The sequence below is a fragment of the Fusarium mangiferae genome (assembly GCF_900044065.1).
Source record: "Fusarium mangiferae strain MRC7560 genome assembly, contig: FMAN_scaffold005, whole genome shotgun sequence".
Classification (NCBI taxonomy): domain Eukaryota; kingdom Fungi; phylum Ascomycota; class Sordariomycetes; order Hypocreales; family Nectriaceae; genus Fusarium; species Fusarium mangiferae.
The window spans coordinates 1,378,046-1,397,548 of record NW_024573925.1 but is presented as its reverse complement, the minus strand read 5'-3'; the positions used below and the strand labels follow the sequence as shown (position 1 = coordinate 1,397,548).

Sequence of the window (19,503 nt, the reverse complement as noted above, 5' to 3'; positions counted from 1 at the left end):
AAAAATCGAAATCACTTCCCCCGCCTTAGCTGAGCTGTGAGGGGCACATGGCTGATGCCTGATTTGTAGGGAGAGAGGTGTTAAAGTTGAGTTTAATCATGTTTGGCACATTGTGATGCCTATTATTGATATGAGTCTGAGAAGAGTCACTAAAGGATTCAAGAGTCATAGTCTGAGTAATTCTTTGATTCATGTTATGGCTCCCGTCTAGTCTCATCTCACTTCTCGGCGAATCTCCTGAGGCATCAACTACTTTGGTAGTCTGGAACGAAGCCCAGGCGTGCTCTGGCCAGGTCGGGTCATTAATATTTCTTATGCTGTAGCCAAATAGACTCTAGCTCGGCTGCAATGGCCACGAGTCTAATCGTTCAAGGAGCCCTGCTGCTTTTGATAACCTGTCAAAATCCAAAGAAATTGTCTCTCTGAGGCTCTCAGCGATATCGGTTGATTGGAGTTTGTGGAGGTTGTGTGGCGTATACTTGACTGAACCATAGTGGCCCAAAAGGATACGGGCGGGCAGCAAATCACGACACAGTGCTACACATTAAGTTGCTAATTATTTCAATTGATATGAATATAAAACTAATTAGTTGAAAAAAGATAAGAATTATACTTATACTACTAATCTTTAGGTAATATATTTATATATATAAATATTCAAATCTTATTCACTAGTTAAGTGATATAGCTTAAAAGAAGAATAGTAGTAATAAGTGTGCATATATGGGTAATAAACCTTTATTAGCACTGTATTTCTGGCAGTGCACTTGGGTCACCTCTGCTCAGAGTCAAGCAGCGACAGCTCAGGTTTAACACCGTGAAGGTAAGATCTGTCGGGTGTGACTAACTACTATACAGGTAAGATTCTAGAACTCTGGCCTTTGTCAATCTCAGTATAAGGCCACTCTACCTGTTGGAGGCATCACCACCAGACCTATTCGATCCCGTTGGCCTTGAATGTCCGGTTCGTTGAGAGACAGATTGATGTCCCTTCTTCAAGGCAGGTACTTGAAATCAGATTCTGCGGTAATGCAAAGTCAGTCACGCGAGACCAACTATATGGACTGATTGCAAGTGTTCGAATATGGACGAGTTGCAAAGAGGTTCTCAACCGGCTCAATATTCTTTGAAAGACTAAGTCTATCGATTGAGAGACTACGTTGCTGTACAATATTGTGTTATTGCCGTCATCATCACCCAACAACCTTGCTGGCTCGCTTCCTCTTTTTTCTACAACTCTGGCTTAGAGCATTTCCTCACGGAAAGGTTTGCATTGCATTGCATAGATCTACATGTGTATGCTCTCGCCATTGATCCGTCGGACATCAGGAGATTGTTCGGCATTGGGTCTAATACCATACTCATCTACATACAACTAGGGATATAATCATATTGCAGTTGATCATGTACGGCGCGTTCCTCCGTTGCGCCGGGTGGCTTGAATCGAATAGTTCCCGAGTGATCCCGAGACAGCAACGGCATTTGCGGTCTCTATCTTCAACGTTATCGATACCGATATCACGATATGCAACGAGAATAAGCCTTGGACATCAACGGCTGAGCTGCCGATTGTATACGCACCAAGCCGAACCCGCAGTAGAATTAGGCGGGTCCCAGCAAAGTCAGATTCTCACCCACCCACAGGCGTATTTACGCACAAAGTCGCACAGGCAAACTCCCATTCACACGTGTTCGGTGGTTTCTCCCGTGTCGACCGTGCCTTTCGTGGACGCCGCTATTCGGGCTGCCCCTCCTCACAACCCGACAGCCCACTTCTTATACAGAGACTGCCTCTCAGTCAACAAACGACGAAATAACTTTGCTTCAACCTCTGTTGTCGAGTCTAAGTCTTTGTCTTTCATTAACCCATTCTTACATCAGAAAAGACTCTTTTCCTCGACTACAATGGTTGCTGCAAAGCTCGATGGCAATGCCATTGCCAAGTCGATCCGAGAGAAGCTCTGCGCCGAGGTTACTGAGAAACAGAAGCTCAACCCTAGGTTTAAGCCATGCCTCAAGATCATCCAAGGTATGACCGAGTTGCTCGTAATACTCTACTTGCTCAACGCTGACTCAATTCTCTCACAGTGGGTGATCGTTCAGACTCCTGTTCGTCATAATCCTGCCCCGCCATCATGAGATCATCTCACCACTAACCCGCGATATAGCTACCTATGTTCGCATGAAGCTCAAGGCTGCAGCAGAGGTGAGTCAAAATGAAATTTTAGCCGCGTGCGTTTACTGACTCATCAAAAAGGCTGGTATCGACAGCCAACTGCTGCATTACCCTGAGTCTATCACGGAGGCGGAGCTTCTCGATCATATCCGTCAATTCAACCATGATCCTGCCGTTCACGGTATCCTAGTCCAGCTCCCTCTCCCTAAGCACATCTCTGAGTATACTGTCACATCTTTTGTGGCAGATGAGAAGGATGTTGATGGTTTTGGCACCAAGAACATTGGAGAGCTGGCCAAGAGGGGTGGCAAACCTCTTTTCGTGCCCTGCACACCCAAGGGTGTCATGATCCTTCTCAAGGAATCGGGAATTGATCTGAAGGGAAAGAACGCAGTTGTTCTTGGGAGAAGCGACATTGTCGGTAGCCCCGTGAGCTACCTATTGCGAAACGCTGACGCTACTGTCACCGTTCTGCACTCCAAAACGCAAAACATCGAAGAGTACGTCAAGAATGCAGATGTAGTTGTTGCTGCTATTGGGCAGCCTCTGTTCGTCCAGGGCAGCTGGATCAAGCCTGGTGCCGTTGTGATCGACGTCGGAACCAACTTTTTGCCCGATGCCACCAAGAAGTCTGGCCAAAGACTTGTTGGTGATGTCGACTACGCTGCCGCAGTCGAAGTTGCGTCCGCCATCACCCCCGTTCCTGGTGGAGTTGGGCCCATGACTGTTGCTATGTTGATGCAGAATGTCGTTGATGCTACAACGTGGTATTTCGAATCTCAGAAGCTTCGAAAGACCATCCCCCTACCCCTGAAACTGGAGGATCCCGTTCCTTCGGATATCGCTGTGTCACGAGCACAAACCCCTAAGGAAATCACACGCATTGCTGCCGAGGTCGGCATTGCTCCCCACGAGCTGGAACCTTATGGCGCATACAAGGCCAAGGTTGACCTTGGTCTCCTGCAGCGATTGGAGCACCGTCAGAACGGCCGCTATGTCGTTGTCACTGGCATCACCCCAACACCCCTGGGCGAGGGCAAGTCTACCACAACTATGGGCTTGGCTCAAGCTCTCGGCGCCCACGTTGGACGTTTGACTTTTGCCAACGTTCGACAACCCAGCCAGGGCCCTACCTTTGGTATCAAGGGAGGTGCTGCTGGAGGAGGCTACAGTCAGGTCATCCCTATGGATGAGTTCAACATGCACCTAACTGGTGATATCCATGCTATCACCGCTGCCAACAACTTGTTGGCTGCTGCTATTGAGACTCGGATCTTCCACGAGAATACCCAGAAGGACGGACCTCTGTACAAGCGGCTAGTCCCCGCAAAGAACGGCGAGAGGAAATTCGCTCCCGTCATGTTCCGCCGATTGAAGAAGCTCGGAATTGACAAGACCAACCCTGATGAATTGACTGAAGACGAGATTCACCGATTTGCCAGACTGGACATCGACCCCGAGACGATTACGTGGAGACGAGTTCTGGATGTTAATGACCGTCACCTTCGAGGAGTTACAGTTGGAACCGCTCCCACTGAGAAGGGCCAAACCCGAGAGACTGGCTTTGATATCACTGTTGCTAGCGAGTGTATGGCTATCCTGGCACTTAGCAACAGTCTGGCCGAGATGCGTGAGCGTCTGGGTTCAATGGTGGTGGCTACATCACGAAATGGCGACACTGTTACTGCCGATGATATCGGTGCGGGCGGTGCTCTCACTGCTCTTATGAAGGATGCTATCAAGCCCAACCTTATGCAGACACTCGAGGGTACTCCTGTATTTGTCCATGCTGGTCCCTTTGCTAATATCAGCATCGGTCAGAGCTCTATTCTTGCTGACAAGCTCGCTCTGAAGCTTGCCGGTACTGAGCCTGACGAGGACCATGATGAGAAGGCTGGCTTCGTCGTCACCGAAGCTGGTTTCGACTTTACCATGGGTGGTGAACGATTCTTCAACATCAAGTGCCGTACTTCTGGCCTTACTCCTGATGTTGTTGTCGTTGTTGCTACTGTCCGAGCCCTCAAGGTTCACGGTGGTGCACCTCCCATCGCTCCCGGCGCTGCGCTCAGCCCCGTTTACAAGGAGGAGAATGTTGACATTCTGCGTGCTGGTTGCGTGAACCTGAAGAAGCAGATTGCTAACGCCAAGTCTTTTGGCATTCCTGTTGTCGTGGCGATCAACAAGTTCTCTACCGACACAGAGGCCGAGATTGCTGTTATTCGTGAGGAGGCCATCTCCGCGGGCGCTGAGGATGCCATCCTTGCTAATCACTGGGCTGAGGGTGGTAAGGGAGCCGTCGACCTGGCTCATGGTGTTATCGCGGCTTCAAAGAAGCCCAAGGACCTGAAGCTGACCTACGATCTGGAGGGTACTGTTCAGGAGCGCCTTGAGGCTATTGGCAAGAAGATGTACGGTGCCGAGAAGGTCGAGTTCAGCGAACTCGCCCAGAAGAAGGTTGACACCTACACCCGCCAAGGATATGGTCATCTACCTATCTGCGTGGCCAAGACACAATACTCTCTGTCCCATGATCCCGACCTGAAGGGTGCTCCTACTGGCTTCACAATCCCCATTCGTGATGTCAGGATGGCTGCCGGAGCAGGATACCTGTAAGCTTATTAATTTTTTGGACGTAACGTAACTAACAAATTACCAGGTATGCCCTTGCTGCTGATATTCAGACAATTCCTGGTCTGCCAACAGCACCTGGTTATCTCAATGTTGATGTCAATGTCGAGACGGGCGAGATCGAAGGTCTCTTTTAAAACCAAAAGAATTCTGGTGTAATGGGTTTTGTCGGAAGCGAGGTACACGGGACTGTACACCCTCTACTCAACGTGGGAACGGACGGATGGGAAGGCGAAGCATTAGGGCGTGACATTTCAACATATGGTGCGGGACTGGTTAGCGGATATCATCATATGCCTATTGGCAATTAAATCAAGTTTTTGGTTTGGACTATCTACAAAGTGTCTTGTGTTACAACTTACCATCGTGTAATGAGTGTCTGTGTCTGAGTTGACTCGACCAGAACATGACAAGCATGTTTATTTCCGTCAATGCGAATGCCATAGCTGAAGAGGGATTCTGCCTTGGCTGGAAAAGCAGTCTCATCATGCATACTACGTGGTAGGCGTCGACGGAATTTGCCATTGTGCATGTTGCATACAGCCACAAAGTTGACTGGTAGGGTCCATCTAATGTCAGGCAAACCGGAATCGGGTGGTTGGCCAGTAACTCTACCACCACAATATCAAGCCTTTTTTCATTAGTGTGAGGGTGAGTGTGACTTGACAGCATCGGCATTTCCCGTTGATATCTCTGGCGCAGGGTCTAGAACTAGTCGAACCATGGGCTACCGGCATGACGACGTTCCGTGTGGGGGGTGCTGGCCTTGTATCAACTTTATTTGAGCTACGACGCTTGATGAAGCAATGCTCAAAATATGGATGGTTGTGTGCTGAGGGAATGGGGATTCTTCTGCTGAGGCCTTGCGCTACATGAACGAGTTGAACTGCCGAACTCAACCGTCGTAACCTCATTATAACATCCATGTTACAAAGCAAACATATCACTCAGCTGAGGGTCATATTACAAGGGGACACAGATTCGCATCTCATCATTGGTCACAAGCAGAGAGCCACGAGAAAGCCATGTAAGACTCAGCCCAACTAAACTAGCAATGCGAGAACCAATGGCTCGGCGCCACACCAGGACTAAGAAACGGCACCGTTTGACCCCTTACCGCCCATTGAGGTCATCCTTGCTCTGTGTTAGATGCCGAGTGAGATCAACGCCGGAGGATTAAATCACTGGCCATGTTTCTCCTCTCTGATGGCAGTTTATCAGGTCACAGCCCGGATTGACGCATTCTTCCGTACAGTGTTTGCTCTTGAACTGCGTACAGGTTCGGAGGGTCTAATTTAAGTTGTGCTGCGAGACATTGACCTATTTTCAACTGATCCGTAATAGGCAGGCAATGCGATAGGCTTCTCTGGAATAAGTTAAGTATGGTTCAAGAGAGTTAGCATCGAGGTATAACTAGATCACGATCCTGTTGCTTGATTCACAGCAAAGTTTTCGTGTTGTTGCAATGCAGTCTCACTTACGAGAGGGACACGAAGAACAGTAAGACCGAGCTTCGCGTATCAATAATTTTCGTATATAATAATGCAATGTAAGCCGTGTCCATGACATCGGATCCACCGAGATGCCTTGCCGTGAGCCTGGCCGCGTGCTTGACGTTCTTGTTCAGTATGATATCCTCAAAATAAGAATAAGCATCTGACGCTTGTCAACACTGCCTCCGGCCTGTGACATCTCTAGCTCCGTTTTCAGTCCATCCAATACATGTCTTTTCGTCTGTCAGTTCACGTCGGGTCTCTCCCTCCAAGTTACCAGCAGAGTGGTGCTTCACTTGACCCAGACACTGCCACTCCCACCCTATCGAGGCTATCAGCCCTAAATGATGCAGGCCTCTGACATGGATGCTTGACAAGCTTTTCGGCTACTACTAATATTACCTACCAATGAGAGGGGAAACCTTCTTGGAGGCCCTGAGCGTTGATCTGATCTAAACCCTACAGTGTGGGCTTGTCTAGCTCCTGTTGAGGCTACTCTAATTCGAAACTAAAACCAGGCAGCCGACGCCATTCAACCTCATACAAAGATCGTCTGCTCGGCGTTTCTACCGAGATCAGATCCCTTTTTGGCAAATTCCCCAGAGCTGCCAGTTTCTCTCGGCCCCCAGATTTGTTGACATATGGTAACTGATCCTTCAACATTTACACCTCGAGCAAGATGAGCTCCAAACATCCCTTGAGACGATCGTGTGCATTTTGTCGGGCGAGAAAGATCAAGTGCTCAAATGAAACCATCTGCGAGGCTTGTCGTAAGCAAGGTGCCGACTGCATCTACGACTTTGAGCCTCCAAGACCAAAGGGCCGGAACTTGAGCTTCGACAGCACAAAGGCCAACAATCATCTACAGGTGCGGAGTGAACATGAACTACCTGACAGTAAGAGAAGGAGATCGTGCTCTGCCAATTCTGCCTCTTCTATGTCTCCTGGTAGAACCCACGAAGATCTTGCCCCGTTGGCAGATGGCGTTGAGAGCTTTGCTGCATCCCTTGAGCAGATGTTTCAGGACAAGTTTTCCCAGTTGATTTTTGGAGAAGTAGGAAAAAACCAGCAGCAGCAAAGCACAGAGGTCAGGTTCACTGGCCTGTTGCCCCTGATTGCCTTTGACCTTGTCGCTTCTGTTGGCCAGAGATATAGCGACTTGGGGTCTCCTCAGTCCAATGAAAGCAACCAATTGATCCGGTCTGGATTATCCAACGATACTTCTACCAACATGTTCGACAATCCTTCAGCATATTGTAGCCCTTTGTCTACCTTTAGCCATCGACAGAGAAACCAGCTTATCGACGTCTGGTTCTCCGCACATCCCCTAACATTTCTCATCTCAAAAACTCTGCTGCTTCGAGAAATCCGAGAAGATACCTGTGATGAGATCCTCATGGCTGTGATGCTAGCTGACGCTAGTTTCGTCGTCGGAGAGGACTCGACAGTTGCTCGTGGACATGAACTCCTGCAGTGGGCCAAGACTCAGCTGCAGATGCGGCCCTGCTATCACCCTTCCGAGGACGACGACGCTGTATACTCTGGCGTCCCTACGAGAGTTTATAAAGGGGTCACCACAGCACAGACTTTGGTCTTGCTGGCCTGGAACGCCCTATCTTTCCATGAATTCCGCCGAGCGATCTGTTATATCGAAGTTGCAAGCAAGTTGGTTACCGAGATCAAGGATTGTATGTCGAAGGATGCCTCCCAGCCGAACTCCAGCCGCATAAATGGTGTTGACGTCCTTGATGTCGAGAAAGAAGTTGTCTCCAATCTTTGGTGGACAACATATTCCCTTCACATCTGGACCTCCATCCAAGCGGGAGTCTTGCCTAAAACCACACCGTCAACCTTTGACCTCGAATCTCTGCCCGCGACCTCAGCCTCATCGATTACCATTCAGCTTGACCTCGTCTCTGAGAACTTCAATACTTTGCAAAAGCAAAAGGGTAACATTCGAGAAATGAGGCCTCTTGCGCAGGTTGTCAGCACTGTTGCATACCTGTTCTCCCAGATCTCGGATCAAACCGCATCAAAGCATGGCGTCGGTATCTGTAAAGAAGCTATCCGCTCTTTTGGTACAAATACAAACGATCCGAAAGCAAAAGGTCAAGATGATGATAGATTGTGGCAACTTCTTGTCGCCTTCCACCATACCATGATCATTCAGTTCCTCTTCCCCAAGAATGGCTCATTCTACGACCAAGTGGTGGTCCCAGCCGAGACTGTTCATCAGTTTTGCGCTTCTGTAGAACAAATCATACAGTCCCTTTCGCCAACTACCAGACAACTCAATCAAAACTCAGCCTCAACATTCCAGCGACCCCTCTCTAAAGCTCTGTGTACTCTCATGGACACTTGTTCCCGAGCTTTCAACTTTCTTCGGGATAACCTGGGGCTCAGCCTTGATCATAGCTACTTCCGTCCAGAGTGGGATAACCGTCTCTGTTCTTTGGCAAGCTCCTTGTATACAATCAGCAAAGACGAGCGATTCTACCAAGGCACAACCTTGCGCAGTGTGCGGAAGCAGATCAAGTCATGTGCTCGTGCTTTTGGCAGTAATAGCAATACCAACGCGCTTGGATTGTTGGAGCCGAGCATGAACTCTATGCGATCCATGTCGCACTCTCCTCAGAGCCAAGTCAGGCCTCAGAATGGCTTCATCGCGAGTAATGAACCCTTGGCAGATATGCCATCACCCTTTCAGGCTGAAGCTTCTTCGGGGGTATCTTCATCTATGCCATCCTCGTCAGGCTCATCTACTAGTGTGTCAACTCACTCGTTCACCCAGTTTGAGGAGATGAACAAATGGCCAATCAACGAGACTTTTCCCCATGGGATAATGTCTACCAGTATGAACTCTCCTCCTATTGTTCAACAGGGGATGTGGTATTCGCAGGCACCCCCTATGGTGAACTTCGAGGCCGCAGGTCCTGTCTCTCTCCAGCATAGCCAGTGGGCTTGGCCACCCACAAGTGGCGAAGAGGCACCATACATGTCTTTCCAAACACTAGATATGGATGAGACCTGAGTACGAGTTTTAGGATATCAGTTTCGATATTGGATGAATGTAGTTATGATGATAACGGACAAAACAGAATGAAGCGTGTTATTTGGTTATTGGCGGACTCTAAAATTGGAACTCGCCGCTGGCGGCATCGACGTTTGCTATTGAGCATTGCGTGCGCTGGGTCAGTGTTTTATTATGTATATATTTTAATCAAGTGTTGGGGGGGAATTCGAAACTTTGATAAGGTCGCCAGAAGAGCATGTGTGTCATATCTATAGTTTTGTCTACCTTTCGTAAATGATCAATATTTATCGTCACTAGAGTTCATCCTTATACTTTCGTGACCTTACTAAACAAGAAGTGAAAAACGTATTCCTTATCATACTTACAGATGCTCATCAACAGGTACTTGTTGTTAAAAGAGCTAACAGATTAATGAGAATTGAGGTTCCAACATAAAGCATCTGGCTTAAGTTGATATAGAAGGATAGCCCAAAGACTCAAGATAAATATTTAGGTCAATACTAAAAATACTTTCATGGTATGTCTTCTCCTTATATGATAAGATGTCGTCTTATCGACCTTTCGGCTTCGGATCCGATCAGCCCAGGACTCTCGGACCGGAAGACTGGGAATCCACCGAGTACTTGCGCAAAGAGTTATAAAAGAATCAACTCAAAAAATGGTGATTGTGAGAGACTGATAAGACCAAATCCACCTTGAATCATGCTGGGAAGGCCTGTATGACATATAGTATTCCAGTACCATTCTTTAGCCTTATACTTTCCCCTCAGATAAAGAACTCCGAGTTTCAGGGTAGGCTCTTTTAGCATGGAACTTTACTCGAGTGCCTATTTAGAACTTGATCTGCCTTTCCTCTGGATGTCTTTGTGTCAGATACAAGGCCTTTTTCCTGATGCTTTGCTTCCGATTCAAAATTTTGGTGCAACCTCAACCCATTATCTTTATCTTCAAAGAGGGGAACCTGGAATGATGTGTTGGTGATGGAAGCCATTACACAGAATCGAGTAGTTGAGAAGTCGATAGAGACCGCTTAGACATAGGTAGCTTGGAAATTCTTGTCTATAAAACGCGGCGTCCCCTCTCTTATTACACAGCCGGACATTTTATTATTGTCGAGCGACGTTCTTGCTCAAGCTGTTACACGTGGTTGTATTTCTCCTTCCACGCCATTATCGCTGACGTCAGCTGACGAGGGTAGCTTGATGCCAAATTGACTAGCTCTTGCAATTAACCACAAGGAAGCTCGACAACGACAAACCTCAGCTCACTTTTTGCGCCCTGAAGCTTCAGTATTCTAAGCGCCCAAGTCCATCAGCCATGAGATTGCTATATGCTCTCCCCGCAACTTGCGCGCTCATCTACCGCGCCAAGAGCAGGAATTCTTTAACGCCCGCTGGCATCTTCGCTGCGACTCTGACAGCTGCCGCACACGCCTACCACCCATGGAATCTTCCATTTGCGCTCCTATGCGTATTTTTCCTTGCCGGAACACGCGTAACACACGTAAGTATTTGCGCCCGCTACATGGGCAAGGGAGAAGTCTGACAACACCCCAGATCAAAGAAGGCATTAAGGCCAACTATACGCTTCGTTCAAAGGGTACATCTGGAGGAGAAGGGCCTAGAACACATGTTCAAGGTAAGCACTTGAAGCCATTCATGAATCAATTGACTGATCTGTCAAGTCCTCGCCAACAGTTTGATGGCCTCTGTCCTCTCCGTCCTCCACGCGAACCAACTACGAAAACGAGAAGCCGCATTCGCCGATCCTAATACTCCGGATCCCACGGGATCACTATGCTTTTCATGGGGCGGTGACCTCCTGGTCGTTGGAATCATTGCCAATTATGCGGCCGTCGCGGCCGATACCTTCAGCTCCGAGCTTGGTATCCTGTCTTCAGGACAACCTCGACTGATCACATCACCAACACTCCGAAAGGTGCCTCGCGGAACAAACGGTGGTGTCACCTTGCTGGGTTTAGGTGCAGGTTTGCTGGGGTCAATGATTATTGTCACCGCATCCATGATATTCCTACCGTCCTGTAGTGAGGAGTCATCTCAGACGCCCGCAGGCGGTGCCCCATGGACGATGCTGGAGCGACGCAAGTTCATGGGGTTCATGGTGATCTGGGGTGCTCTTGGCAGTGTCTTGGATAGTTTCTTGGGTGGCCTATTCCAACGGTCAGTCAGGGACGTACGGTCCGGTAAGATTGTCGAGGGAGAAGGAGGCAATCGCGTCCTAGTAGCCGAATCCGGCACGGACGCGGCCGCTCATTCGAATGTCAAAACCGACATCATGCAGGGCGAAGCAAAAGAGAAGCTTGGTGGTTCCGCTATTGTGGACGATGACGATACTCATGCTGGTGTCTACGATCATAAAGACAAGCACCGCAAGTCAAGTTTTGGTGACCAGCGACCGTCGCGGGCTATCGAAAATGGGTGGGATCTTCTGGACAACAATGATGTCAATTTCCTCATGGCAGTTACGATGAGCGTTGGCGGCATGGCAATAGCGAGCTGGTACTGGGACGTGCCCATACAGAGCGTCATGGGTGTGTAGAAACGCAGTTAGCGACGTCATTTTGAGGGTCTAAGCAATTCTTGACCTTGGCCCCTTCCTGCCAAGACCAATGAGAATAATGTGATGTAAAGAGCAACTCCCTTTCCCTTCTGGTGCCCTTTGATCCATCACGAGATTTAAACCACCATTACCCGTTGCCACTGGGTGGTGTTGACTGCGTCAAGACGCACGCAAATACTGAGTGCTCCAGCTTGGCATGGCCAACCCCCGGTGAAAGTCCGTCACCCCCCCGTCAATCACCCCGCCGGGTCTCGGCGTGAATCGCAGCATCTCGGAACGCCAAACCCGGAGTTGACTCCGTGGTGGGTAAACTTTGAGTCCAATGCGAGATCGGCAGATTTTGATTTCAAAAGCCGGCACGGTATCTCAACAATTAGACTCAATCTCATTCGCACAACGAGTTATCTGGACATGATTCCATCACCCAATTCTCCAGATCTCGGAGGACGGGAGGGTGGGAGCGAAAAAAGCCAAACGATTTACATCCGCCTTCTGGCGATCCAATAGACATGAGGCCTTTAGTGATCGAGATTAATTACTCTTTCTCTTCCAGAGATAGGAAGATATCGACGGAAACCTGGGGTAAGCCCAGAATTGGATCAGTTCCTGTTGCTCATTTAAATGTGTAATAGTCTCAAGCTTGAGTCTGATTGGTCTGGTAATTTTCCAATGAGTCAAAATGGGGATTGCGGGGGGCGGCAGATCTCCATCTCAGCAGTGTGGGACATTGAGAAGGAACATTGCCTCTTTGAGTGGCTATTCTGCTATTCTGAGGCAGTAGAAACCTTTGATGAGTTTTGAAAAAGGCAGTACCATTTTAGAAGAGTACCTATGATAAACTTAGGATGACTCTAGTCTAAGAAAGCAGGCGCAACTGTTGTATTGGGGTTTAGTCATAGTTGCCAAAGTTTCGAGCACTTGCACCTGCGCTGAGATAATATTCTTCCACTCACAGAGTAGGAACGATCTGCATAACTCTGGTTAACCTCACACGAGCCTCTACTGAGAAGAAAATTTCTCCTGGACATCTCCAAACGCGCCCTCTAATCACTTTGGTGTTATTCTTCCTCTTGGCCTGCCTTATCATTACCATATATTTACTTGAGAGCATGTCAATCAAGTTGTCGGAATATGCATTACCCCTGGCGTCGTCAGGGGCTCTATCTTTTCATGGTCTCGTGCGTGTGAGCCCACTGACAAGAACCGTTCGTGGCAGCCAGTCGGATTCAGCTCGGGAATAATTGAACCCTGACACCAGCAGAATGGAGTCCTCCAGTTGGCAGTTCTAGATCAATTAAGATTTATCCAAAGAGAAATGGAAGAGGTGAGCAGAATCGACTGACATAACCGGACCGACGCTAATAGTTGACGGCAAAACCCCAGCAATTCAAACATTCAACTCATCGCGTATCCCGAAGCCGGAGACTACAGCCTCTCGATCCAGGACAGGGCAGACCTGGAGAAGTGCCTCAAAGTCTGGAGTGTTCCGAAACCGACATTGCAATTTCGTACAGTCTGGGGAAATGGAAGAACACCTGAAGATCCAAATTGATGAGCGATTTACACTTCGGTAAGTGATGACATTAGCCAACCAGAGACGAAGATATCTGAAACGGCTTTGAAGCCGTCGGTCGAAACCCAACGTGAGATAACAGGCATTATGCAGAGCATGCCCTGAGCCAATCACGCCTCTATGATAAGAACCTGCAAGTTGCTGTCCATCTCGGGTGTGTGGCTTGGGTTCGTTGGGTACGGTATTCTTTTTTTGGGGTGGCGTTGGTGACAAGGCTGGGTGTGCTTGGAGAGACACCGACTCGTCGCCGGGCAGCGCTGAGAATGAACCCCAAAAAAGAATCAGTGATAGAAGGAACTACACTCCGGCCGAGGTGTTGCTGCCCGTGGTTGGACAACTTAAACAAGAAACAGGGCGTTCTTACCAAAAAGAGTATGGTTGGCCTGGGGCTCAGGAAACGATTTGGTAACAGATCAGGGACAAACCGGAACCACCGAGGCTGTCGGGAATTCTGGAGAGTCACAAGCACCAGGCCTTGAGCGGTTCTCAAAATAGCTGGGCTTGGCTCCTGAGCATGGAGTATTTTCGGGACATCCATGGCTCATATCAGAAGGGCTCAGGGCGCAGTCTGGTCCTGGAACGGCTTCTGACGCCTGTGTGCACCTTTGTTGCTTGTGTCCTACAGCATGTGCGAATGTGGGCCAGACGTACCTAGTTACAAGGATTGCATCTGTCCCACCCAACCCCAGAATCTTTGCCCACGAAAGGCGCGGGCACCATCAGATAGCCTCTACTTGAGAGTGGGAGGGAACTTTGGGGGTTCAATTTCCTGGGGAAGAAGACGGAGGTGCGACGGGATGCCTTCTTATCTATGGTTTACGGATAAAATACTGACCTACTCAGGGACGACTGCATGAAGCTTTTGAATACAGGATATACAATTGGTCTAAATTGCCAAAGCTGAGAACACATGGCTTTCACCTTATCTCACCCCCACTATTCCTTATCCGGGCATGCGCACCACATACGCACAACCACACGCGCAATTAACTCAACTTTAACGTGTTAATAGGCCATTGTTGCGATAAGACTTTGGGTCAATTAGTTGCTGGTATACTGGACCGCATTTCCTCAATGGATTCGAGGCTCCGTAAGCGGAGCAAAGCGGCTTATATCCGCCTATTTTCTGATAACTAATTGTCAAAGAACAGATTAAGCCGGCACTGAGCCGAATCGTCATCTCAATTAGCGACCAAACCTCGCCGGCCCGGTGATGATTAGATACGGAGGCTGATGAAAAGCACCGCCTTATGCCGCTGGGGATACCCGCTGAGCGGCTGTGTCAAAAACGTATGAGTACCTTGCACATACACCGTCTCCGCCGAAGCCGCCCCGTTATGTCATACTGTTTTCAGCACTATTACGAGGCGGCAGTACCCTGAAAGTTTCGCTACGACAGCGATACTACCCACTGAAAGAGGCAATATTGCCATTCAGCCGGCGGCCGGAGAAGCACTCACAAGCTGAAGACGGTGGTACAATTACGGAAATTGCGTTTCACTTACTAGGGTATTTGCTTCTTCTTGAGTTGTTCTCGAGTACACGGAGCCCAGTTGTGCCAGGCATGTAGTCTTTCTATAGCACGCACTCGCAACGAAAAGCCGATGATTTATGTCGAAAAGAAGTATCTTCCCTGTGTGTGGTGTCTTGTTAAACTATAAATCCACACCCCCCTCCATAAAGAGGTCCTGTCGAAGGCCAATCGAGGATTACATCAAACCCCACTCTGAAAGCCGGTAACATTCACGCCCCTGCATCCGGCCACAGGGAATCCTTATCTTTTGGCGGGCGAGAGCGTCAACCTTTCTTTAGAGGTCGGCTCGAATCCGTAAACATAAAACCCTCGACGCCCCGACCTCCCTAGAATTCTTTTTTGATCATCCTACACATATTCATTTGATTGCTTGATACATTTGTATCTCGTTTCGTATTTCCTCACTCGCAATCCACCTTATCCCCGTATCACAACCACATTCACAATGGTTCGTCATTATCAACAAGATTCGATGTCATGAAGTCAACTAACAATATGTACAGGCTACTCCTATTACCTCAAGGACGGAGACTCTCCAGAAGTATCTCAAGCTTGATCAGAAGGGTATGATCATGGCTGAGTACGTCTGGGTTGATGCCGATGGTGGCACTCGTTCCAAGTCTCGCGTAAGTCCATACCGATTCTATCTCCCGGACCCACTTTTGCTCTTCCGATCCGAAACGACGAGGCCGGCCGATCGCCGACCTCAATCAAGCGGCATTGTTTTGAGCCTCGGAAGCGGTGTCGCGTCTGCCTCGTGGAATGATCCTTAAACTTGCGATTAAGCTTGTTTTCCACGATGCGGGGAAGCGTGGCTCGATCTCTTAGGCCCACGCTTTCGATACCAGAGGGAAGGAGCAAGGGAACAGAAGCGACGTAAAATTTGAACATCAACTTACAAAGTCACAGACATTGCCCGAGAAGGAATACAAGCCCGAGGATCTTCCCGTCTGGAACTTCGATGGTTCTTCCACTAACCAGGCCCCTGGTGACAACTCCGATGTCTACCTCCGTCCCTGCGCCGTCTACCCCGATCCCTTCCGCGGCTCTCCCAACATCATTGTTCTTGCTGAGTGCTGGAACGCCGATGGCACTCCCAATAAATATAACTTCCGTCACGATTGCGTGAAGGTCATGGACACCTACGCCGACGACGAGCCTTGGTTTGGTCTCGAGCAGGAGTATACCCTCCTGGGCTCTGACAACCGACCCTATGGCTGGCCCGCCGGTGGTTTCCCTGCTCCGTAAGTCAATCCCTACAGTCTTTTCGCATTGACTAACGATTTCATAGCCAAGGCGAGTACTACTGTGGTGTGGGCACTGGAAAGGTTGTCCAGCGCGATATCGTCGAGGCCCATTATAAAGCCTGTTTGTGTAAGTTAAATCCTCGGAAACTTGGTATCAAACTTTAAAAGTTTCGATACTATAGCTGTTATCTGATCAATGCTTCTCGGTCATATCTAACTCGTTTCCAGACGCCGGCATCCAGATCTCTGGAACGAACGCCGAGGTCATGCCTGCTCAGTGGGAATATCAGGTCGGCCCCTGCACTGGCATTGCTAGTAAGTCCATGGAGACCCCGCTTAAACCTCGGGATTCCCCACAAATCGCAAGATCTCCGCTAACCACCAAACTCTTCAGTGGGCGACCAACTCTGGATTTCGCGATTCTTTTTACATCGAGTCGCCGAGGAATTCGGTGCAAAGGTTTCTTTGCATCCCAAACCCATTGCAGGCGATTGGAACGGAGCTTTAAGTTTCCCTGGTCTTTGTTTCATATCCGCGATACTAATATCTTTACAGGGTCTGCACTCCAACTTCTCCACGAAAGCAATGCGCGAGGAGGGTGGTATGAAGGTTATTGAGGAGGCTCTGAAGAAGCTTGAACCTCACCACGTCGAGTGTATCGCAGAGTATGGCGAGGATAACGAATTGCGTTTGACCGGCCGTCACGAGACGGGATCCATCGACAGCTTTTCTTGGGGCGTCGCCAACCGTGGCACAAGCATCCGCGTGCCACGCGAAACGGCCGCTAAGGGCTACGGCTACTTTGAGGACCGTCGTCCTGCTTCTAACGCCGATCCCTACCGCGTTACCAAGGTTCTCCTCCAATTTTCTATGGCTTAGAGCGAGTTTTAGAGTTTTTGCTTTCTGATGACATGGTCTACGGCGTGAAGGTTTGGGAAACTATTGATTACATAGAAAGCATGAAAGCTTGTCCTGAAGGACAGTAATGACAACCAATCAGTAAAATATTTCTTCAATTCTACTAATGCGATTACTGCGAAACAAACAATATGGCTGATATGTCGTTCAAATTAAGCTTATTTTAAGACCGTGGGGAAAGGTCACGTGATACCCTCATTTTGTTAATCGCCCGCACCCGATCGATATCCGACATCTCTAACTGCTGGAAGGTGCTTTCCATGAACATATGTATTCGGTAGTCCAGCGGTATATCACCAGTGTTGCAGTAGCTCGACTTGGCGCCAGCTACCTAGTTATTGCTTATTTGCCGCTGTTGCGTTGGAGACGCCGGCTGACTGTGGAGGTTATCCTTTGGCTAATTTAGTGAGCAATTGTTTTAGACTTTCTTTCCTTCAACAATATTATGTGTTGGTCTGGGGTATCATACTGACAAGCAGAGGCCATCTGATACTAACTGAATCATATCCCAAGGTACAATTCGGACAACGAAAGAGAGCACCACTGGAACACTCTATCTGCATAATGTCTTCACGAAGCCAATATTCTTAATATTTCATTGTATAGCGTTATTCCCATCAACAACACAATGATCTTTCTGAACACTCTCTTAGTGGCAAGTGGGACCACGCCAAAACCCAATTCACGGAGCAGGAAGGGACAATGGACTGGTAAGGAAGGAATAAAAAACAAGAATCATCAAAGATAAACAGCAGCAACGGTGAATGACTCTTAAAATTAGCCACAATTTCAATGATAAGTTGAGCCTGTTGCCATCTTGACCAGCACTCAAATCCCTTTCCGACAATCATTTATCCCACGTTTCGTGCAAAGAACAAAACATGATACCGAGAAGAAGAAAAAAAGGGCAGGAAGGATCGGGCGTCGAGGGCTCGGGTCACGCTTGCAAATTCTGCCGCGAAACGTCATCAACACCAACGTACCTTCTCTCGGCCATAACCATGGAATAATTTCAACCCAAACCTTTCATCATCTCCAGTTCAACTCTCATTGCCCTAGTCAACCATGATATTTCAATCGCTTAATTGCAACGTCTCACAAAGTGTCCTCCCAAACATCATTCGTGGCCATCGAAAACACGGACCTTGCCGTGGACATTATAGATCGAGCGGTTGTCTGAAGAGTTGGGGCGATGAAAATAGCAGGCAAGTTTGGTGCTCGGCATAGCCTCCATGGTGATTCATTCCTGACCATACAACTTGGTCACGATAGAATCGTGAATAGAACCACACACGATCACGGGCGGCCAGTTGACAGTAAGATTGCTACCATCTTTTTGGAACCAACAACCTAGACGAGTGACATGCACGTCAAAACTTCAAATTTGTGACAGTCATGCCAGGCCATGATGAGGAACAATGCCCCTCGGAAAATGTAAGTGCTGCACAACGCAGAAACTATGGTCTAATTCTGGCACTTACTGGCATCAAACATGCATGGGCCCAAGGATCAAGCTCCCCTTTCCAACACCAGCTTTTACAACTCGGTATGGCCGCATATCTTCCTTCAACTACGCAGTCTACTCAGAAGCGTTGAATTGAATGCTGGGCGAGTATAGAGGCGAGTCGAGTCACCTCCCCAACCCGACCAACCGTGCAAATCAGACTCAACTGATACAGACGCTTCCAGATGCAACTGCTCTATATTGGCCCGCAGAGTGCTCCAGCTACGGCACCCTCATCTGGCAATCCCCAATTCCTCGACCGCGGTTTGGGTGTTGCAACCAAACACTGCAGACACCCTCGATTGCTGCACCATATATCAAGCTCGGCACCATGAACATCAGAACCCGCCGACTGTTAGATAAGTTTTAAACTGCTTGTATTTTCACTAATAAACAAGATTCTCGCCATAGGGCTGCTGAGGTACACTGGAATGTTCATGTTTGAAAACAGACTGGATGAGAAACAGACCATGCCACCATGAGCACTACTGCCAAGGCCCAGAATACCTGCCCCTGGGACACCTGTATCACTGGCATCGTGGAATATCACCGATAACAAAGCTATGTCAGTCGATTGCTTTCTCAATTTGTGGCCCGTGTCAACGACGATGCTCGTCCAGTTTAACGTCATAAAGGCGTGAGATGTGAGAAAGGCCAGTTGCGTCACCCCGTTCACAGCTCAAGGTACTAATCAATATGTCATGCGTCCTGCAGGCATAATATCTAGCAATTGGGCCGCCGCGAGGCACATCTCGATATTGCCATCTACATGATTCGCACAGAAGAATACGCATCTTGCCGAGCATGTTCTTGTCG

General features: G+C 48.6%; 4 protein-coding genes across 4 annotated transcripts; all 4 read left to right on the top strand.

Moving 5' to 3' along the window:
• Positions 1 to 1,905: 1,905 nt before the first annotated feature.
• FMAN_07408 (putative C1-tetrahydrofolate synthase) lies at positions 1,906 to 4,941 on the top strand (the record flags this gene model as incomplete). The annotated part of the gene is made up of 5 exons (XM_041831027.1): positions 1,906 to 2,029; positions 2,089 to 2,109; positions 2,169 to 2,206; positions 2,258 to 4,785; positions 4,833 to 4,941. 5 exons carry the CDS (start codon positions 1,906 to 1,908, stop codon positions 4,939 to 4,941), a joined length of 2,820 nt encoding a protein of 939 aa, XP_041681632.1.
• Positions 4,942 to 6,976: 2,035 nt separating this feature from the next.
• Positions 6,977 to 9,328, top strand: FMAN_07407 (uncharacterized protein; the record flags this gene model as incomplete). The annotated part of the gene is made up of 1 exon (XM_041831026.1): positions 6,977 to 9,328. One exon carries the CDS (start codon positions 6,977 to 6,979, stop codon positions 9,326 to 9,328), a length of 2,352 nt encoding a protein of 783 aa, XP_041681631.1.
• A 1,320-nt stretch (positions 9,329 to 10,648) lies between these two features.
• Positions 10,649 to 11,890, top strand: FMAN_07406 (uncharacterized protein; the record flags this gene model as incomplete). Its single annotated transcript, XM_041831025.1, has 3 exons — positions 10,649 to 10,834; positions 10,888 to 10,969; positions 11,016 to 11,890. The coding sequence occupies 3 exons, from the start codon at positions 10,649 to 10,651 to the stop codon at positions 11,888 to 11,890; spliced, it is 1,143 nt and encodes a 380-aa protein (XP_041681630.1).
• Positions 11,891 to 15,463: 3,573 nt separating this feature from the next.
• On the top strand, positions 15,464 to 17,144 carry FMAN_07405 (putative glutamine synthetase; the record flags this gene model as incomplete). Its single annotated transcript, XM_041831024.1, has 6 exons — positions 15,464 to 15,466; positions 15,522 to 15,644; positions 15,928 to 16,262; positions 16,310 to 16,392; positions 16,494 to 16,580; positions 16,660 to 17,144. The coding sequence occupies 6 exons, from the start codon at positions 15,464 to 15,466 to the stop codon at positions 17,142 to 17,144; spliced, it is 1,116 nt and encodes a 371-aa protein (XP_041681629.1).
• Between the last annotated feature and the right edge of the window lie 2,359 nt (positions 17,145 to 19,503).